General features: G+C 43.8%; 1 protein-coding gene and 1 pseudogene across 6 annotated transcripts in view; both read right to left on the bottom strand.

Annotated features, from left to right (window-relative positions):
- The window catches only part of Prxl2c (peroxiredoxin like 2C), a 35,567-nt gene extending 19,492 nt beyond the window's left edge, over positions 1-16,075 (bottom strand). The window contains exons 1-5 of one of the 6 annotated variants that reach the window (XM_028891711.2): positions 15,756-16,069; positions 15,530-15,598; positions 11,674-11,727; positions 11,406-11,511; positions 853-984 (exon numbers count right to left, since the gene is read on the bottom strand). In XM_028891711.2, coding sequence (XP_028747544.1) covers positions 853-984; positions 11,406-11,511; positions 11,674-11,727; positions 15,530-15,598; positions 15,756-15,947 — 553 coding nt within the window. In that variant the 5' untranslated portion in view covers positions 15,948-16,069. Of the gene's footprint in view, positions 1-852; positions 985-11,405; positions 11,512-11,673; positions 11,728-15,529; positions 15,599-15,755 lie in introns of all 6 variants that reach the window. The other 5 variants (XM_028891712.2, XM_028891710.2, XM_028891713.2 and 2 more) reach the window with 5 other exon arrangements.
- LOC114708437 lies at positions 521-620 on the bottom strand (annotated as a pseudogene).
- Positions 16,076-23,062: the final 6,987 nt, after the last annotated feature.

Raw genomic sequence — 23,062 nt, 5'->3', positions numbered from 1 at the left:
TATGGGTCTTTCTTTCTTCCTTCCTTCCTTCCTTCCTTCCTTCCTTCCTTCCTTCCTTCTTCCTTCCTTCCTTCCTTTCTTTCCCTTCCTTCCTTCCTTCCTTCCTTCCTTCCTTCCTTCCTTCCTTCCTTCCTTCCTTCCTTTCTTTCTTTTTTAGCCCTGGCTGTCTTGGAACTCATTCTGTAGACCAGGGTGGCCTTGAAATCAGAGATCCACCTGCCTCTGCCTCCCAAGTGCTGGGATTAGGTGTGTACCACCACCACTCTGCTTTTTTGTCTGTTTGTTTTCCTGCCAGTAATTTTTTTTAATGTGTTAATAAGGATGCAGATTATCAAAGTGTAGAGCTTGTTTGGTGAATCCTCATTCTCATTACATTTTCTGGTCAAATGTAGAAAGACCCACTCTGGAGCATTCCTATTCCTTTGGGCCAGACGGCTTTGTTGAGCCTGGTATCACTGTGCACATCTGGATCCCCCATTTCCTTCATGGTAGATTTCCAGATTTCTTTGAGTGCCCAAGGAAAAATATGGAATACTTTGCAAATTTGCATGTCATCCTTTGTGCAGGGGCCATGCTAATCTTTGTTCCAATTTTAGAATATGTGCTGCCAAAGTGAGCACTGAACTCCTTTAAGATTTATTTTATTTTTAATTATGTGTCTCAAATCCCTGCCCTCACTCTGTAGTGATGAGGACCCTCATCAAACACAGACACCTCTGAAAATGAAAGATGCTCCTTACCAAAGCACGCCACCGCATTAGGCCAGGCATTTTCAGTGTCTGTCACATAAGAAAAGTGGGTGGCTCTGAGACTGTGGAGGGCACTGAGACACAACCCATCCTTGATGCTCACCTGGACCTAAAATGAGGGTTCCGCCTTGCTGAGCTGGGTCTCCTTGGAAGTCAAAAAGTGGGCCAGTGACTGCTCGCCACAGGCTCTGAAGGCTTCCCGAGAGCAGGCTGGACTTTATGTGGGGGCTCTGTCCTGAAATATTGAAAACTGTCTTTAGGTATTATCATTTTATATTCCAATAAGATATGATGTCAGTCCTAGAAATAGTGGAGAGGGTGCCTGAACTGGCCTTCTTCTGTAATCAGGTTGGTGACTATCCTAATTGTCTTGGAGAGTCTTCATCCAGTAACTGATGGAAGTAGATGCAGAGATCCATAGCCAAGCATTGGGCTGAGCTCCTGGAGTTGCTGTGGAATAATCCTTTTTTACACTATAAATATGTATTACTTTCATTGGTTAATTAAAAGCTGGTGGGCTGGTAACTAGGCAGGAAGTTAGTTGGGAAAGCCAAACAGAATGCTGGGAAGGAGAAGGGTGGTGTCAAGAGTCGCCAGCCAGATGCAGAGGGAGCAGATGAATGTGTTGTGCTAATAAAGCTACCACCATGTGGCAGAGCATAAATAAGGAATATGGGTTAACTTAAAATGTAAGAGCTAGTTAGTAGTAAGTCTGAGCTATTGGCTGAGCACTTATAACTCATATAAACCTCTGTGTGTTTATTTGGGATTGGGCGGTCAGGACAGGAAACATCCATTTACAGGGAGTTTTGTTGAAGAGAGAGGAAGGATTGTACAAGCCGGGGGGTGGGGGGGGGGTAGGTCAAAGTCATGACAGGGGAACCCACAGAGTCAGCTGACCTGAGCTCATGGGAGCTTACCGACTCTGGACCAACAGCTAGGGAGCCTTCATGGGACCAACCTAGGCCCTTTGCATGTGTGTGACAGTTGTGTAGCTTGGTCTGTTTATGGGGCTCTTAGCAGTGGAATCAGGACCTGTTCTTGGATCAGGATCTCAAGATCCCTGGCACTTGAGCTAGCTTTTGGGAACCCAATCCCCATGCTGGGTTGCCTTGCCCAACCTTGATGCAGGGGAAGGAGCTCAACCCTGCCTCGACTTGATGTGCCTCTCATGGGAGCCCTGCCCCTTTCTGAATGGAGATGGAGGAGTGGTGGAGGGGGGGGGTTGTAGGGAGGTGAGGAGGGAGGGGAAACTGTGGTTGGTATGTAAAATAAATGAAAAGAAAAAAAAGATGTCAGGTTTTTTTTTTTTTTTTTTTCCAGAGCTAAGGACTGAACCCAGGGCCTTAAGCGCTCTACCACTAAGCTAAATCCCCAAGATGTCAGTTCTTAAATAAAACATTCTTTAAAAATAAAGACTTACTTTAAATTATGTGTGCGTCTGTATCCATGTGTGATTGCCCATGTGCATGCTGTGCCCATTGGAGGCTAGAAGAGGGCATTGTATCCCCTGGAGGTTGAGTTATAGGTTGTTGTGAGTACCCAGGGTGAGGACTGGCAACTGAACTTGGGTCCTTTGCAAGAGCAGTGTGAGCTCTTAATGGCTGGGCCATCATCTCTCCAGCCCCAGAATGATTCTGTATTGGGCCCCATCATCCTTTCCTTACTCTTCAAAGGAAAGCATAGCCCTGGACTTTTCATTTATCTTTTTTCTTCCTTGAAACAATGGCTTAACCTGCCACTGACACTTGCTCAGGGAGTCTTTTTTAGGACAGTTTTTAAAACATTTGGCAACATCCTTGTTTTCTTTTCTTTTCTTTTTTTCTTTTTCTTTTTTTTCCAAGACGGGGGTTTCTTTGTGTAGTCCTAGATGTCCTGGAACTCACTCTGTAGACCAGGCTGGCTTTGGACTCAGAGATCTGCCTGCCTCTGCCTCCCAAGTGCTGCGATTAAAGGTGTGTGCCACCACCGCCTGGCTAACATCCTTGTTTTCTGCACCTGCTAAATGCTAGTAACACTAGTCACTGAGCTGGACAACCGAAAATATCTCCAGCAAAGGACAAACATGCTGGGAGGGGGTGATGTCTCTGCTGAGGACATTGTCTTAAAGGAAGAAGTGATGATGGGCCTGGACCATCTGCTACAGAGAACATCATGAGGAACGTCTCAGATTTGTACTACCTCTATCTTAATTCCCATGTGTACTTGCTTGGTCCTTGCTAACAGGCAATCATGCTCTTCCCCAGGACACACTTTGCACAGGTTGTTAAATGATGGTCAACACCGTTTCTTCTTCCTGGGCCCAGGACTAGGTTACCCTTTCCAGTTTCCCTCACATTAGCTGTGGTAATGTTCTAGTTAGTGGGTGAAGTGTTGCTTCTGGGCCACGCTCCCAAAACCTCCAAGTTCTTGGAAAACTTGGATTGGAAATGACAGAGCCCAGGAAGGCAGGGGCTGGGTCTCAGAAGTGCTGCTTGATGCCTGTCATCTACTTCTGTTTTCACAGTGACTGATATGTCTGCTCTGTGACTAACATTCCTGCTCCCATTGAGCTGAGAAACTCAGTCTCTGCTCATCTTATAACTATTTTTCTCTTATTCTTGCCTTGTTTATGTCTGACTTTAAGCTTTAAACTTTGATGACTGTACAGAAAAAACACCCAGACTCAAACTTACTTTCCCCTACGGCTTTCTTCTGACCCAGATCAGTTTGACTCCAGCTACATGTAGGCACCTTTATCTACATGCCAAACAAGCAGTAACTCAGTGGTGACAAAATCTACCTGAAGATAATATCAGATCAGACAGGTGAAAGGCTAAGTTTCAAGATGATCTTAATACTTAATACAGATGCTAACTGCAAGCCTGGGTTGTTTAATTTTTTAAAATTGTATTTATTTTATGTATCATGGGTGTTACATATGTCTGCATACCAGAAGACTGTAACTGGCTATAAAGTGGGATTCCCATAAGCCCTTTTGGAATATAATGAATTTTCTTGAGTGACTCACAGAATTCAAGTAGTCTATGATGGTTAATTTTAATTTTCAATTTGATATGATCTAGAATCATCTGGGAAGGGAATCTCAGTGAAGAATTGTCTAGATTAAATTGACCTGTAGACCTGTTTGTGGGAAATTATCATGATTAGTGTACCCACTGTGGGTAGTACCATTCTCTGATTAGGGGAGCATGGATTATGTATGAATAGAGAAAGGAGGATGAGCATTAGCATGCATGCATTAACTCAAAGCTTTCTGCTCTTGACTGTGGATGTTATGTGACTGGCTGCTTCAAGTTCCTGCTGCCTTGACTGCCTTCCTGTAGTGATAGCCCACAATCTAGAATTGTGAGCCAAGTAAACCCTTCCTCCCTTAAATCACATTTGGCAGGATGTTTTACCACAGCAACAGAAATGAAGCCATGACATTTAGCATAAAATATAATCTTAGTGGTTTAATTTTTTAAATTTTACTTTACTTGGATGGTCATTTTGCCTGCATGTACATCTGTGCACCAGGTACATGCAGTGCCCACAGAGGCCAGAAGAGGGCATCAGGGCCCCAGAACCAGAATTACAGATGGTTGTGAGACACCAAGTGGATGAATGAATGAACCTCTGTCCTTTGGAAGAGCAGCCAATATCTTAACCACTGAGCCATTTCCCCACCCTAATTGGTTTAGTTTTTTAATATCCTAAGAATGACTCTCAGAGTTATGCTTTCCTTACAAGGAAGAACCTTTCAAAGCATTTTATGAAGTGAAGAGATGGCTCAGTTCCCCGCACCCCAAGTAATTCACAATAGTCTGAAACTCCAGCTCCAAGGGATCCAATTTCCTCTTCCAGTCTCCATAAATGCTGTGTGGTGGTACTGTGTTCCCCAAAATATTGTGCACGCTAATAAACTTATTTTGGGTCAGACAGAATAGCCACAATATTAAACATAGAGGATAGGCAGTGGTAGCACATGCCTTTAATCCTAGCATTCCAGAGGCAGAGATCTACCTGGATCTCTGTGTGTTCAAGGATACAGCCAAGCATGGTGACTCAGCCTTTAATCCCAGAAAGTGAGCCTTTAATCCCAGGGAGTGGTGGCAGAAAGCAGAAAGATATATAAGGCATGAAGACCAGAAACTAGAAGCTTTTAGCTGGTTAAGCTTTTAGGCTTTGAGCAGCACAGTTCAGCTGAGATTCATTCTGGATGAGGACTGAGAGGCTTTCAGTCTGAGGAAACAGGATCAACTGAGGAACTGGCAAGGTGAGGTAGCTGTAGCTTGTTCTGCTTCTCTGATCTTCCAGCAGATATTCTCTGGAATTCTCTGATATTCACCCCAATAACTGGCCTCAGGTTTGATTTTATTAATAAGTACTTTTAATATTCATTCTACAATGCTGCACATGGTACATATAGGCAAAATACTCATACATCTTTAAAAATTACTTTATAAAATCTTGCCAGGCAGTCTACACACACACCTTTAATCCCAGCACTCAGAAGGCAGGGGCAGGTGTATTTCTGTGAGTTTAAGGCCAACCTGGTCTACAGAGTAAGTTCGACGATAGCCAGGGCTACACAGATAAACCCTGTCTCTCTCAAAAAAAAAAAAATTTACTTTATAGAATCCAATATTTTTTTTTTTTTTTTTTTTGGTTTTTCGAGACAGGGTTTCTCTGTGTAGCTTTGCGCCTTTCCTGGAGCTCACTTGGTAGCCCAGGCTGGCCTCGAACTCACAGAGATCCGCCTGGCTCTGCCTCCCGAGTGCTGGGATTAAAGGCGTGCGCCACCACCGCCCGGCCTACTTTATAGAATCCAATATTTTTTATTAAAAATGTGTGTATTTGCCAGGTGGTGGTGGTGAACTCCTTTAATCCCAGCACTTGGTAGGCAGCGGCAGGTGGATCTGTGAGTTCGAGGTCAGCCTAGTCTACAGAATGAGTTCCAGGACAGTCAAAACTATACAGAGAAGCTCTATCAACAATAACAAACACAAAAGTATATATTTATTTGCTGTGGATATCACTCTATATAAATAAAACACTGATTGGCCAGTGACCAGGCAGGAAGTATAGGTGGGACAAGGAGAGAGGAGAATTGGGGGAACAGGAAGAAGGAGGGGGAGACACTGCCAGCCATCGCCAGAACAAGCAGCATGTAAAGATGCCGGTAAGCCACGAGCCACATGGCAAGGTATAGATTTATAGAAATGGGTTAATTTAAGATATAAGAACAGTTAGCAAGAAGCCTTTCATGGCCATACAGTTTATAAGTAATATAAGCGTTTGAGTGATTATTGTATACATGGGTTGTGGGACTGCAGGGCTTGGTGGGACCTGGAGAGCAGCTCTCCAGCAACATTTATTTATTTAGTGTGTATGTATAGAGAGAGAGCATATGTGTGAGTGTGCATACATATATGTGCAATGAAGTGAGTATGGAAGGTGGAGGAAAACTTGTGGGAACCAGTTCTTTCTTTCTACTATGTGGGTTTCAGAAATCAAATTCCGAGTGTAAGCTTTGCTGTAAGTTTCTTTACCCACTGAGACATTTTGATGACCCCAAATCTAATATTTTCTATTTGAGAATATGATATCTTAACTATAAACCCAAAGATATATACATTATACTATATAATTATGCATAGGCATATGTATTTATTTGGCATAGCTCATATTTATATACTGTAGATTGTAAAAGTCTTAATATAAATCTGTTTTGACATAATGCATATTATATAACAGTATCACAGACAAAGCTATATAAAATGATACATACTGTATGCTATATGAAATATATTTAAATAAAGGGAGTGGAAAACAAGTTGCAGGTATTCTCTCATAATTATAAAATACATTTGGTTTGGAATTAACTTATTTTCTTTACATTTCCTGTCTTGAGACAAGAAATGTAGTGTCACATAAGTGAAACTCACAGACCTTTTGTTTTGTTTTGTATCTTTTTTGTTGTTGTTGTTGGTTTTTTTTTTTTTTTGATAGAGGTTTCTGTGGTGATATTTTATCTGTGCTCTAATAAATAAAGCTTACTTGGAGATCCGAAGAAAAACCCAGCCACTATATTAAACATGGGAGCCAGGCAACGGTAGCATATGCCTTTAATCCTAACATTTGGGAGGCAGAGATTCATCTGGATCTACGTGAGTTCAAGGCCACACTGGGAACAGCCCCAGACATGGTAACACATGCCTTAGTTAACCATAAAGGTCTGGAAGTTTGTACAGACAGACAGAAAGTGACAGAGCTGGGCATATAGAGGAAGTGATGTAGCTGGGCAGAGAGAGGGAGTGAGATGGCAGGGAAAGAAAGGACATAGGCCTGGGTATACGGGATGTGGCTCTCTCTGGAGGCTGAGGAGTCGGTGACGTGAGGCTGGCTGTGGCTTGTCCTATTCCTGTGATCTCAGTTTTTACCCCAATATTTGGCTCTGGGTTTTGTTTTTGTTTTTTTTTTTGTTTGTTTGTTTTTTTGTTTGTTTTGTTTTTAATTAATAAGACCTTTTAGCAATTCGCCTTACAGGTTTATCTGTGTAGCCTCAGCTATCCTGGAACTCTGTAGACCAGGCTGGGACCTCAAACTCAGAGATCCACCTGTCTCTGCCTTTCAAGCGCTGGGATTTAAGGTATGTGCCACCATCATCTGGCTTGTTTTGTTTTACAAGACAGGATTTCTCTGTGTAGCCTTGGCTGTCCTGGAACTAGTTTTGTAGACCAGGTTGGCCTTAAACTCACAGAGATTCCCCTGCCTCTGCCTCCCAAGAGCTGGAATTAAAGGTGTACACCACCATGCCTGGTTTACAAACACATTTTACACGTGGTTAGACTGTTAACGCACATGAAAACCGTGAGCCCAACCCCGAGGCCTGTGATCCTACACTAGTAGGTGAAAACTGAGTGCTGGCTCATCAGTTTTAGTTGAGTTTAGGTTGCAGTCTTACATCAGCAGTAAGATGGAACATGGTGTCACACACTTTTACTCCCAGCATTAGGGGAAGCAGAGGCAAGAGGATATCTGTGAGTTTGCGGCCAGCCTGGTGTACACAGAAAGTTCTGGGCCAGCCAGGGCTACATTGTGAGACTGTCTCAAAATAAGAAGTATACTAAAATAAAACCGCCAGCAAAAGAACATGTCAATCAGGGGATAGGTGCTGGAGAGACTGCTCATGATAAGAGCACTGGTTGCTATTCCAGAGGATCCAGGGCTAGATTCCCAACACCCACATGGTTGTTCATAACCACCTAGGGGATCTGATACCCTCTTCTGGCTTCTGTGGGCACTAGGCACCCATGTGACATACTTGCTGGCAAAACACTCTTATGCATTAATAATAATAATAGTAATAGTAATAATAATATCATGGCACATCTGCTTCTCAAGCAGCTCCTAGCCCCATCTCTAGTAAAGCCTCCTTGGCTGAGTACATCTTTGTCACCATCACTGGCTTTGGCTTAGCCAGGTCTAGTTCCTCCTCCACACATTCTGTGACTCCTTCACTTAGCTGCCACAAAACACCAGAGGATTACCCAAAGATAAATCCAAACTCTGAGTCAACCTGAATTCAGTGTGAACCAGCCCAGCCTATCCAGTCACTCATACTAGTTCGGCCAGAGACAAGTACCTGCATGTCTTCAAATGAGTGTAACTTCTGAAGCTTTGGACATCTGCCTTTGTCTAGAGCACCCCTTCCCATCCTCACTCCACCAGCAGCTTTCATGGTGAGCTGGGATTTCACCTCCAAAGTCAACTGCCTCTAGACCTTTCTCTTTCACATTCTCAAAACAGGCATTTGTCCCTCCTGCATCTCTGTGGTGACATTTGATCTGTGTAGCCCAATAAAGTTTATCTAAGGATCAGAGAAAAAGTCAGCTATATTCTCACCACTTGGAGATCATCAGCCAAAGAGACCTACTTCCTGTATACCCATGTCTATATGCCTTTCTGTTCTGCCATCTCATTTCCTCTCTTCACCCAGCTACATCACTTCCTCTTCCTGCCCAGCTCTGTCACTTCCTGTCTGTCTGTACAGACCTCCAGACCTTTATGGTTAGTGCTGGGATTAAAGGTATGCACCACCCATGCTTGGATCTGTTCCCAGTGTGGCCTTGAACTCAGAGATCCAGATGAATCTCTGCCTCCCGAGTGATAGGATTAAAGGCCTGTGCCATCACTGTCTGGCCTCTATGTCTAATCTAGTGGCTGTTCTGTTCTCTGATCCCAGATAAGTTTTATTAGGGTACACAATATATTGGGGAACAAATGTATCACCACACATCTCCTCCATCACAGGCCTCTAAGCTGCACTGAAATCCCTGGAAGGCAGAGGCTGTCCTTTATCATCTTTCCTCAAGCAGTATCCAACACATGGGTGTCACAATAAGAACACAATAATTGTTGAGAATGACTGACTGGAATCTGACTTCTCATATCTAGTATTTCAGAAACCAAGTCTAGCCTACAAAAAGACAAACAGGTCGATTCAGCTGGGCTTGATGATGAATCCATCATCCCTGCACTCAGGAGGCACACAGCAGGACCACAAGTTCAAGGTCAGACTGGGACTACAGAGGAGACCCAATCTTAAAAGTAATGGACTAGGTTGTTTGGCAGAGGTCATCTCATGACAGTGTAATGTCCAGGCAGTGGCATGGCTACCGTTCACTACTCGTAGTCAGCTCTGTAGTGAGAGGGGGAGGGCAGAGATATGATACAGCAAGAAGGGGATGTGAGTAAGTTCAAAGACACAAGGCCAGTGCAAGAAGAAAGCTATGACTGTTAAGGATATTGGGGTCACTAAATAGAACCTCTGGCTCTTCACAGACAGAGGAATGCTGCTTTGAGGGTAGGACCCCAAAACTAGAGCCTCAGACTTGTGAAAATGTAAATCCATCTCAAAGAAGAGCCTGAACTGACAGTACTACTGAAGGGTTCTCTGTCTAAAAACAACTGCTCAGGTGTCTGCCCAGGTTAACTACTAAGATTCAAGTCATCATCACTGTTGTAGAAGGGAGCCACTCTGCAATTTGAGCTGGTAGAGTTACACAGCACTGTCTATGTGGTTTTGTGGACACAAGAAATGCAGAAGTTATGAGGCTGTGATAGCTTGCACCAATGTCCCACAGAGCCACTGGGGCCAGGCAATGTGTGGCAGTGTCACATTTCCTGCAAGTAGCTTGAGAGGCCATTGCATAGAGTTATGAAGGTGAAACTTAAGTTGCAAGGGGAATCCCAGAATACTAAAGATGCCAGGACTGTGGGACATCTGCTAAAGAAGGCCTCAAGTGGTAGTGCACGCCTTTAATCCCAGCACTCATGAGGCAGAGCCAGGTGGATCTCTGTGAGTTCGAGGCCAGCCTGGTCTACAGAGTGAGATCCAGGACAGGCACCAAAACTACACAGAGAAACCCTGTCTCGCAAAACCAAAAAGAAGGAAAGCCTTAGGCAAATAAATGAATACATTTAATTAATTAATTAATTAATTAAGATAGATAGATAGATAGATAGATAAAAAGCAAGTCTCAGGCATGGGGTGGAGTCAGCTCAACAGAAAGGCAACAAGTGTGCAGACAGTAGAACCGGATGGGTGGGGCTGCCTATGCTTGTTGGAACACAGAGGATTCCACCAAGAATTCCAGATCTGAGACACGGAATTGCAGGATTTGGTGCTAGTCCTGCTGGGTTCTGGTCTTTCCTTGCTGTCCTGTTAGTTTTTTGTCACCTTGATACAAACTCAGACATATCTGGGAAGAGGGAATCTCAACTGAGAAAATGCCTTCATAAAATGGCCTGTAGGAAAGTCTGTGGGGAATTTTCTTAATTAATGATTGATGTGGGAGGGTCCATCGCACTGTGGGTAGTATGCCACCCCTGGGTAGGTGATCCTAGGCTGTCTATTAGCTTTCCTTTCTTTCTTTCTGGGAGTGTTTACTCTGTACCATTGTATATTCTAAAATTAATAAAATATGTAAAATTAAAAAAAATTTTACAGGGAGCTCACAGTTAAGGGTCTGAATCTCAGAAGAGCCTTTGGGCTTCTTCTTCTTCTTCTTCTCCTTCTTTTTAAAGATTTATTTGTTTATTATGTATACAGTGCTCTGCCTACATATGTCCCTGCGGGCCAGAAAAGGGCACCAGATCTCATTACAGGTGGTTGAGAGCCACCATGTGGTTGCTGGGTTTGAACTCAGGACCTCTGGAAGAACAGCCAGTGCTCTTAACCACTGAGCCATCCCTCCAGCCCTGGCCTTTGGGCTTCTGAACAGTGTTGATACCTTAAATTCCCTTTGCTAAGAATTTTTTTTAAGATTTATTTTTATTGTTATTATTATTTAAAAAATAATATGTAGGGGTCTGTGTCTGTGTGTGTGTATGCATGTGCAGGAGCCCTTGGATGCCAGAAGAGGATGTCAGATTCCTCAGAACTGGAGTTACAGGTTGTTGTGAGCTAATATGTTGGTGCTGGGACCTGAACCTAGGTCCTCTACAAACGCAGCAAGTGTCCTTAACCACTGAGCTATCTCACCAGCCCCTCTGATGCCTTTTTTGTCACAGCAACAGGAAAAGTATCAAACACAGCTTCACTAGTCACATATGCCCTAGTGTGAGAACACACAAGTGTTTGAGACAATTGTATGTGAAACATCTTACCTGAGGAGGAAATTTCTTCACCTCTTTTCATTCCCAATCTTTTATAAATTTCTCTCTCAGGATCAACATAGATTTCATGAGAATATCCAGTTAGTTTGCAGAAAGGCTAAAAAAAGAATAATTGGAATTTCTATAAGAACAATGGAGAGAAAAGTAATGGCAATCCAGCTTTCCTCCAACAAACACTATGCCAATGGGCTCAACAAATTCAATTTTTGTATCTGAAACATATTTAACATGCTGGTGCCTCAGTTTGCTAGATAGTTACCTCAATATGATGGTATGATGACTGTCCAATCACTATGAGGGTTACATCTGCTTCCTTTGGGAGAAAGAGGGACAAGTACATATTATCAGAAAGTATGTCTCAAGAACTTTCCCTAAAGCAGTTCTTTTGTTTTGTTCTAATGCCACCTATAGGCTTCTAGAAGAATAGAAAACAACAAAATTGCATGTGTAGAAAGAAATATATGGTACAATATGTGAGTAATTCAGATGATTTATTTTCTCTATGTAAGAATTTCAAGACTTAAACATTAAACATAAAACTACTAGAAGGGGGCTGGAGAGATGGCTCAGAGGTTAAGAGCACTGGCTGCTCTTCCGGAGGTCCTGAGTTCAATTCCCAGCAACCACATGGCTCACAACCATCTAGAATGAGATCTAGTGCCCTCTTCTGGCTGGCAGGGGTACATGCAGACAGAACACTGTGTACATGATAAATAAAATAAATCTTTAAAAAAAAAAACTACTAGAAGAAAACATAGGGAGAAACTCAGTATATCACTGTTGGGCAATGATTTGGCTCAGACAGTAAAGATGCTACCATGCCTGATGACCTGAGTTCCATCTCAGGGACCCACATGGTAGGAGAGAACTGACTCCTGCAAGCTGCCTGACCTCCACCATGTACATATAAATCAATAAAGCATAGCAACGAAAATAAACATACAAAGAAGATTGTGCTATTCTATACAGCAAAGGAAACAACAGAGAAAGGACACAACCTACTGACTGGACTAAGAAAACCCATGTGAATTATGCACTTGTCAAGAGATTTAAATCTATGCTATGAATTCAAATATAGCAAGAATACAACCTGGTTTCAAAAATGGACAAAAATGGGCTAGGGAATCAGGACTTGTCTAGTATGCACAGGGTCTGGATTTGATCTCCAGTAATGAGGGGGCTAAGACTTAAATAGTCAGTTCTCAAAGGACAGAAGACATACAAACAGTCAGTAGCTATATGAAAAATTCTTGGGCTGGGGAGATGGCTCAGTGCTTACATGGGGATTTGAGTTCTATCCTCAGAATTCATGCAAAAAAGCCAGTGCAGCTGCATGTGTTGTAATCCCAGCAATGGGGAGGTGGAGACAGGTGGATCTGGGGCTTCCAAAACAGTCAGCCCATTCAAATCAGCAAGCTCCAGGCCAATGAGAGATGCTATATAAAAAACAAGGTGATTCCAGGAAAGGCTCAAAGCTACACAGAGAAACCCTGTCTCAAAAAAACAAAACAAAAAAAAACCCCCAACAAATAAATAAATAAGTAAACAAATAAATAAAAAATAAGGTGAATGGCACCTGAGGAACAATACCTGTGGTTGACCTCTGGCCTCCATGTACATGAACTTGTACACACATGCATACAAATTTGTATACTCTCAACACAAAAAAATTGATCATCACTAATCATTAGAGAAATGGAAATGAAAACAGCAATGAAATATCTCTTCACCCCAGGAGAGATGCTACTAATCAAAAAGAGATAAAAATGAGGGCATGGAACAAAGACAACCCTTGCATGGGGTTGATGAGAATAAATTAGTACAGCCAGTACAGAGGCTCTTCAAAAAATTAAAGACAGAGCTACTACATTATCCAGAAATGCCACTGTTGTTATACATCAAAAGGAAAGGAAATGCGCATGCAAAGAGACCCCACACTTCCATGTTCACAGCAGCACTATCAACAGCACCTAAGACAAGGAAATGCATAAAGATAAGTGTGGTATCCAACCATGGAAAAGGAGTTGGTTTTGTTTTTTGTTGTTGTTGTTGTTTTTGTCATTTGTGAAAACACAGAGGACATTATGCTAAGTGAAATAAGCCAGGAACAGAAAGACAAGTACTAGACCATTCTACTTATGATACCTATGGATTCAAACAGTCTAACTCATGGAAGTAGAGAACAAAACACTGGTTATCACAGGCTGGGAGAAAGAGGGTGGAGCATACAGAAAATTGTTCAAAGGGTACAATTTCAGCTAGACATGAGGAAGAGGGATCATTTTAGAAATTTACTGTCCAGCACAATGACATAGTGACTAGTAATGTGCTGTCTATTTCAAAATCACCAAAAATACATCTACTTTAAAATTTCTTTGTATTTTGATAGCCTGGTGTGGTAGCTTGAATCCACCTTGAATCCCAGCACTTGGGAGGCAGAAGCAGGCGGATCTGTGAGTTCGAGGTCAACCTGGTCTACAGAGTGAGATCCAGGACAGGCACCAAAACTACACAGAGAAACCCTGTCTCGAAAAACCAAACCAACCAAACAAAACCCCAACAACCCAAAAAACCATCACCAATGAAAACACCACATACACACACAGAATGGAAATGCAATCAGCCATAAAGAATGAGGTCATGATAACTGTAGGAAATGGGTGGAAATGGACATCATCATGCCAATTCAAAGGAGCCACATAAGACAAATGTGGTGTTTTTCTCACATGCAGAATCTAGGTTTAGATTTATATGAATGTATTTATGTAGGGTATGAAAGTAAAGAGGAGGCTAAGAGGATAGGTCTAGGGGTAGGAGGGAATGAGAGGGTAAAGGAATATAAAGACATGTTTCAAGAAAGCAAAGGAAAAGATCAGTGTGGCTCTGGAGGAGGAGAGAAGCAAGAAGGGGTGGCAGCAAATAAGAACAAAGTATTCATGTATGAAAATATCACAAGACCCATTGTATGTTAAGTAAATCAACAATGTCAATAATATTAAAAATGTTAGGTTGAGCCGGGCAGTGGTGGCGCATGCCTTTAATCCCAGCACTCGGGAGGCAGAGCCAGGCAGATCTCTGTGAGTTCCAGGCCAGCCTGGGCTACCAAGTGAGTTCCAGGAAAGGCGCAAAGCTACACAGAGAAACCCTGTCTCGAAAAAACCAAAAAAAAAAAAAAAAAAAAGTTAGGTTGATGTAATGCCTTTACATTGTAAAGATGTTTCAGAATACTGTAAACAAAAGGAATAGAAGGACAGGCAGAAGAGGTAATTTTGTTCTCATACATCCTAATTAATAAATGTGTGGTGAAAATAAATCTGTTTTACAAATGCCCAGTGTCTTCCACTCAGATCTTCCATCCACATCTGGATGTCTTCCACTCACATCTTCACATCTACATTTTTCACATCCATATCTGGATGTCTTCCACTCACATCTTCACATCTACATTTTTCACATCTTCCCACATCCACATCACATCCATATCTGGATGTCTTCCACTCACATCTTCACATCTACATTTTTCACATCTTCCCACATCCACATCACATCCATATCTGGATGTCTTCCACTCACATCTTCCATCCATATCTGGGGACTGAGGAAAAACAGGGTCAAGGAACTTGCAACTTATGGGCAAATACAAATCCGTACTTCTAAGATATGTCAACATTTTCCTATAATGAATAACTATTTGGGTTATAAAATTAAAGGGTCAAAAATATCAGGCAGTTGAAGCCTGTGTTTTGTTTTGATTTTGCATTTTTTTGTTTTGTTTTTGTTTTTTCTTTTTTTGTTGTTGTTACTGTGTTTTTGTATTTTGTAGCTTTGGAGCCTGTTCTGAAACTCACTCTGTAGCCCAGGCTGGCCTCGAATTCACAGAGATTCGCCTGGCTCTGCCTCCCAAGTGCTGGGACTAAAGGCCTGTGCCTGCATTCTTATGCAACATTTGGGTTTGACACAGGCAGCTTACAGGTAACAAAAATTATGATAGTACGTTCTCAGGAGGGCGCAAAGGAGCGCATTAGGTCTCCGCCCCACTAGGGCATGGAGGAGGGGACACCCACTCACAGGTCACCCCATCGCACTGGCCACTGCCGCTCACTCAAGAAACTTACTTGGAGGAAGCTCTTGGGGATTTTGGCCAGATCCTCGACGTATTCTTTACAGACGTAACACAAGAAATGCTGAAAGGCAACAACGCATAAGAGCACGTCAGCAAGGCAGCAGCCAGGTTTCACAAGGTTCAGGCGCTTGATTCCGGGCGAAGTGCTGCACTCACACTGACCCAGGCGCTGGGCAGCCTCCGGGAGGCCCTTCCCGTCCCGCCCCACCGGTGCTCACCCTCACGAACACCACCAAGGCCCGCCGCTCCCGGAACAGCGCGCCGAACGTCACCCGTCTCCCGGACGCGTCCAGCACCGGCAGCTCCGCCACGGCATCTGCCAGTGGCTGCCCGCGCTCTGTGTCCGAGCCGCTCGGGCTCAGGACTCGACCTGCGCAGCCGCTGACCTGCCGCGTCACCGGCGCGGCCATAGCGGAGGCGGGCGACCGCTCAGGTCCACCAGGGGCCGCGGGAGGCGGGGCCGAGGGGGCCGAGGTCGAGCTGAGGTTCGAAGCTGGGCCACACCGGCGGAGGCGGGGTCACAAGGGTGGAGAGGGGCTGGTTTTTCAGGAGGCGGAGCTACGCAGGGCTGGAGCGATCCTTAGGAGGCGTGGCTACGGGGGTTGGGGCGGAGCTACGGGAGGCGGGGTGTGGGTGTGGCCAAGGGAGAGGAGTGTGATTGTGGGAGGTGAGGCTGTGTTAGTCCCTCTTTTACTGCCTACCAAACTTCCTAACTAAAAAGGGTCTGGAAAGATAGATCAGTGATTAAGAGCTCTGGCTTCTTTTGTAGAGAACCAGGATTCGGTTTCCAGCATCCACATAGCAGCTCACAATTGTAACTCCAGTTCCAGGGTATCTGATACCCTATTCTGGCCTCCATAGGCACCGTTCACAATGCCTACTGCTCTTGCAGAGACCCAGAGTTAGATTTTTAGTACCCACACCAGATGTTCACAATTGCCTGTAACTTCTGACACCCTCTTTGGGGATGCAGGCATCTGCACTCAGAGAGGGAGAGGGAGGAAGGGAATTAAAAATAGAACAATTCATTAATAAATTTAAATTAATAGACAGGCGGTGGTGGTGCACACCTTTAATCCCAGCACTCGGGAGGCAAAGGCAGGCCAGTCTCTGAGTTTGAGGCCAGCCTAGTCTACAGAGCGAGTTGCAGGACAGCCAGAGCTACATAGAAAAACCCTGTCTTGAAAGAATAAATAAATAAAATTTAAATTTCATTTTATTTATTCTGTATTCATGTGTGTGTTGTCTGTGTGTGGAAGTCAGAGGACTTTTGGGAGTTGGCTCTCTGCTTCCATCAGGTAGATCCCAAGGATTGAATTCAGATCATCAGGCTTGGTGGCAAATGCCTTTATCTACTGTGCCGGTTTTCCAGGCTCAGCACCTGGTGTTTGTTTATCTCCTTCCCTTTCCCACAGGAACCACTTCAGCTGGTGTGGGTCTTCACCTGATACAGAGGCCAAAGTCATTTCCATTGACATTAAATACATACACTCTGTGGGACAGCTTGTATCCAGACACTCTTCCTTACTCCATTGTGGAGTGGCAGCGCAGTTAGTTTTCCTTTGTAATCAGGACCAGTCATCACAGGCAGAGCAGTAACTCCCTTCTGCCTACTGCTTGAAAGGAGACCACAGAAACCACAGAAATAAATGTGCTGAGAAAGTAAAACACAGAAAATAGTACATAAAAGAGAAAGAATTCCTAATGCAGTTAAGGCTTATATCCTAATTTCTCGATGAGCCCGGGCTGCATGTGGGTTCTATTTGAGTTAACTTTGGATCTTGGTAATAAAGTTTGCTTTTTTTTTATTCCAATCAGTTCCGTGTTCCTCTGTTTGAAAAACTGATTGTGGGGCTGGAGAGATGGCTTAGCAGTTAGGAGCACTGGCTGCTCTTACGGAGGTTCTGAATTCAATTCCCAGCAACCTCATAGTGGTTCATATCCATCTATGGTGGGATCTGATGCCCTCTTCTGGCATAAAGTCATACATGCAGACAGAGCACTCATACATAAAATAAATCTTTCAAAACAAAACAAAAACACAAAAAAAGTATTGCATTTATTGTATGTGTGCCTGCTTAGAGACCAGAGGACAACTTGTAGGAGTCAGTTCTGCCCTTCCATCATGTGGGGACACCTGGGATTGCAGGCTGGTTGTTAGGCTTGGCAACTGATGAGCTGAGCTATCTCTTGATCGCTATCATCCATTGAGCTATCTTGCTAGCATGCTCTCTTTTTAATAAAACACTCTAACTGTAGAATAGAAATTGGATTCTGAGTGCTGGTGACCTGGGTGCAATAACTCTGAAGGAGAGCTTGACCTGTATTTCATTCTCTATAACCCCAGCTCCTGAAGCCCAGCTTCAGAGGATAGCTGATATGTTAGGACAAAGTAAAATCACAGCTCATCGTGCGGAAGTCACATAAAATATACTAGTATATTCCTTTCTTTCTTTCTTTCTTTTTCTCTTTCTTTTTTCTTTCTTTCTTTCTTTCTTTTTTTCTTTCTTTTTCTTTTTTTTTTTTTTTTTTTGGTTTTTCGAGACAGGGTTTCTCTGTGTAGTTTTGGTTCCTGTCCTGGATCTCACTCTGTAGACCAGGCTGGCCTTGAACTCACTGATCCGTTTGCCTCTGCCTCCCAAGTGCTGGGAGTGCAGCAGTGCGCCACCGCCGCCGCCGCCGCCGCCCACCGCCGCCGCCACCACCACCACCACCACCCGGCTATGTATATGTATTTCTGTGAATTAATCCTGCATGGTAGAAATATATATATATGAATATATGAAATATAACATGAATCAGAATTAATGTTATATTTCACATATCAGGGTGATTCACTAAATAAAACGATAAAAGCCAACATAGTATGAAGAACCAGTTTTGGTTTGTTTGCCTTTTTTTTTTTTTTTTTTTTTTTTTTTCAAGACAGGGTTTCTCTATGTAGCCTTGGCTGTTCTGGAATTTGCTCTGTTGATCAGGGGGGCTTCTAACCCACAGAGATGCACCTGCCTCTGCCTCCCAAGTGCTGGAATTAATGGTGTGTGCCACCACCTTCCATAGAAGAACCAGTTTTTACCTACAACTGCCAGATACAATATTTTGCAAAGGGGCTGGCAAGGTGTCTGAGCTGATAAAGATGCACATGGGAGGAGAAAAAGAACTCCCAATTGTCCTCTGACCTCTAACAGGTGCTGTGGAAGGTGTGTGTGTGTATGTTAAGAAATGTTTCACAATGAATTTTGTTGGAGTTACTGGAAATATCCAATAGATGGCACTGTTTACATTTATACGTGGAAGACTAATAAATGCACATTTGTTCATTTGCATTTTGCTTTAGGAAACTCTTAGCTAAAAATAGTCTTTTGGGGACCTAGTTCCTTATTTGTTAACCATTCTCATTTTGGAAATTGCAGTGTCAAAAATATTCACATAGACCTGGCAGCAAAATGACATAGAATGTTGGTAGACTGTCGTTCCTAGACCCCTGGGCCTTGGCCACCCCACCATATTCTAGCAATAAACTTTTCTTAGCAGACAGTGGACTCATTCAGTTACAGGAAGACCTTGCTAAGAACATTGAACATATATGCTGAGCCATAGTTGGCCTTTCACAGCTTCTATGGGAAGTGCTGACAGCTGTGCTTGGGGCTTACCCCCTGGGCAAGGGTTAAGCCTCCCCAGGAAATCTTCCTGAGAAAGGAGGTGGGAAAGGAGAACTCCAAAATTCTAAGACTCAGGGAGAGTATGTGAGAGTTGGCTCCATGTAGAGCACAGATGTGCTCCCATGAATATTCTGGGACTTTGGAGACAAGGCCAAATCTCTGGGGGTGGTTTTGGCTACTGCTAGTGTAACTGAGAATACACTGGCATCCTCTTGTCTGGGTAAGACCTTCCCAGCAGTAAGATAGAAAATCATGCCCGTTTTGCCCCTCCCCTACCTTTTAGAGTTGGAAACTACAGGTAGAGCTGTCCAACAAGGGTTCCCTGGGTGGTGGGGCAGACATGCAGTTCTCTTTGGTAAGTATGGTTCCAGGAGGAAGAGTAGAGACCTCTCCTCTACAGTGTGAGCTGAAAATGAGAGAGCTGATCTCTCTCAAGACATTTCTTTCTTCCTTTCTCAAACACTGGTTGGCCCAGTTTATAGGCACATCTGGGTTTCTGTCATCCTTACTTCCAGAACAAGACAGAAAGCAGAGTAAGAGAACCTTTTTGAGATCAACACAAAGACGGTAATGTTCACTTTTAATTTTTTATTTAGTATTAAAGAATGAATCATGAATTTGTTGAGCTGTACAGGGGCTGGAGAAACAGTTCAGTGGTTAAGAGCACTTGCTGCTCTTGTAGAGGACCTGGGATCAGTTTCCAGTACCCACATGGCGGCTTACAGCCACCTGTAACTCCAGTTCCAGAGGATTTGATAACCTCTTCTAGCCCTCAAGGGCACCTGTACTCACACACATATACACATACACAGAGACACACATAGGCAATAAATAAATATTGTTGTTTGAGGCAGGATTTCTCTGTGTAGCCCTGGCTGTCCTGGAACTCACTCTGTAGACTAGGCTGGCCCCAAACTCACAGAGATCTTCCTGCCACTGCTTCCTGAGTGCTGGGATCAACATGTCAGGCTTTTAAAACTTTTTATGTTTCATTTTGCTACAGTTTCTCAAAAACACTGTGTGAAGACAATTCTGGCAGCTCAGCTGTGAGAGGGAACAGCACTGAGCCCTGCTCCTAGCTGAGTCCCAGACCGTGGATAAACTGTCACCTCATTCTGCATTATTTTTAAGGTTTCAAAGTAGAAATAATATTTTCTGTGTTGTAGTTCTGTGACAATATGTTTACCATAGAGGGAACTTGGCATATCTCTAAATATACTATGGCAGATATGCAAGAGTAGTTGAGAATGTAGAAACCATAATTGAATAAAGAAAGAGGTGTAATGAGGACTGCAAATTTCCTATGTGTAGCTGATTACTGCATCCCCAGATATCGAGGGGAAAGCCCTCCAGGGAAGTGGCTTATCTTATGCACCCTGACAATCACCATCTTTCTCTACTTCCTTCTATAGGTTCATCGGCAGTATTCACATCACAGCACCTATTTGCTCTAGGTGTGACATCACCAAGTCTGCCACCTCTCTGGGCAAGGGGACCATTTACTGCTTGTTTGGGGAATGACTTCTCTTTGGGGTGGAACTCCTTCCCTGCGGCTCCTTCCTTCTGCCACACACAGTCCCCTTTGCCCAGGAGAAGCTGATTCAGGCCTGGGAATCAAATTGAGAGGTGTGTTCCCCACGGTGTACTTCTTTTGGATGGAAAAGTTCTTTGGCAATAGAGCTCTGTCCGGTGTATTGCAGGCTCTGGGGACATTCCAGAAAGCCCAGAACAAAAATGCTCCCCTCCAGTGAGAGTCTTGTCCACACGTACTTCTCAACCAGTTTAGTGTCGTGAGGGCTGGCTGCTTTGCTTCCTGAGGAGTATGAGTTTAGAAAGTTCATGGGGAGTGAAGTGTGTGTGTAATTGAGTCCCTTGCCCTTTGGGACTTCATCCAACACTTTATTTTAATTTATTTACTTTATTTATTATGTATACAGTGTTCTGTCTGCATGTATGCCTGCAGGCCAGAAGAGGGCACCAGATGGTTGGGAGCCACCATGTGGCTGCTGGGAAATGAACTCAGGACCTCTGGAAGAGCAGCCAGCGCTCAACCCCTGAGCCATTTCTCCAGCCCCCAACACCCATTCTTTAGTGATGAAACAGCTATAAAAAAGATCCTGAGCCTGGGCCTTTAAGGGACCCACTCGCAATTGTGGCAGGTTTACGAATCAACGCTACAACTATGCTGTCCTCCACAGCACTGTGTGCTCTGGTCCTGCGGTTTCTGCCTCCCACCCTCGGGGAGCATCTTCCCACCAGGATTAGTCCTCTGGTGACTAAGCTGGCCTGGCCAGCCCCACCCTGAGGCGTGGCTCTCTTTGCAGCTCCCATAACCTTGGAGCCCACAGCAGCACTCTGCCCTCACCTCAGGCAAGACAAGAGGTCTGGCTATGGCAACCTGCACCTCTGCGTAGCTAAGAGAGAATGCGATTCCCAGAAGGCTGCGCAATAACCCTAGCTATCGTAGACTACATCTCCCAGAATGCTCCACGTCTACTAAGCCGTCTCATCCTGGTGTGTGTTTTTGGAAGGTTTAGGGAATAATAATGTACTATGGAAAGTCTATCTTGATACCTGAAGCCCAAGTCTGCCGAGCCCCAGAGACTATGGGTTAGATTTTATAACTCAGGAGCAAATGCAATGTGTGTCCTGGAGAGCATCTTGGTTACAGAGGACCAAGCTGCAAAATGCATCCAGGATCAATAAGGAAAGCTTGTATATGGACTGGATATTACACCACTTATATTAAGGAAAGTTACCCTGACTTTTGTTACTTGTAATTGTACTGGGATTATGTAGGTAATTGGGGTCACTTCTTAGAGATGCATATTAAATTATTTCAAGCACACTATATATGCCTTTGGGATAGATATTACATACACGTCTACCTATTGAATAGGCATTTTTCTTGTTTTCCACATTTTGTGTGAAGAAAATTGTAAAGCACTTGTGTGGTTGTGTGTGTGTGTGTGTGCCTGCCAGTGGAGCTCTGTAATGGGGTTCTCTTCTTCCACTATGTGGGTGCTGGAATGCACCTCAGGATGTCAGAGTTGGCAGCAAATACCTTTACCTGGTGCTAGAGAAATGGTTCAGCAGTTAAGAGCACTGGCTGCTCCTCCAAGGGACCCAGGTTCAATTCCTAGCACCCACATGGTAGTGTTGTGCTCAGATCGTGACCCCCAGAGAGACCACCAAGGACGAGCATACCAGAATGCAAAAGCAAGGTTTATCTGTTACAAGTTGCGACAGGGAACTCATCTCAAGCATTCATTGGCCTCAGCGCAGTGAGGCAGGGAAGAGTTACTCTTTCTTGGGGAAGTTAGTTTTTATAGGCAAAACCCATAAAATTTCTTAGAGGGGAAGGGGTTAGTACAGGTCCATCCTTGATTGGTCCAGTTTTTCCCGGGCCTGGACTTTGTCTTATTTTACCTTATCTGTTTGCCATGTCGAGAGTTTTACAACTCATCTCCGGGGTCTGGCCCTCTGGAGAGGGGCATCTCGTAGTTAAATAGTTACCACCAGACATCCTGACTTTGTTCTTTTGAAAACACCTGTCTTTACCCTTTCCAGGAAGGGGGAACTGACTCATTTTTAAGATATCTCTTTCCTCAGCTCTTTTGGGTTTCTGGGGAAACTGTGTCTGGGTCTTTTATCTCCAGTGCTGAGATTAAAGGCCACCATATTTCCATCCCATTTGGTTTTGAGACAGGATCTCTATAGCCCAAACTGGCCTGTGTTATGCCCAGATCACATCCCCAAAGAAGCCACTGGAGACTTTAGGTACAGAATGCAAAAGCAAGATGTATTCTAAATTTACAAGCCTCCCTTGGCAGGGAGGCTCCTTCCAAATCTCTCAGGCACAG

The sequence above is a fragment of the Peromyscus leucopus genome, chromosome 5 (assembly GCF_004664715.2).
Source record: "Peromyscus leucopus breed LL Stock chromosome 5, UCI_PerLeu_2.1, whole genome shotgun sequence".
In the NCBI taxonomy this organism is placed as follows: domain Eukaryota; kingdom Metazoa; phylum Chordata; class Mammalia; order Rodentia; family Cricetidae; genus Peromyscus; species Peromyscus leucopus.
The sequence above is the reverse complement of the archived record's forward strand: the minus strand, read 5'-3'. Positions and strand labels throughout refer to the sequence as shown.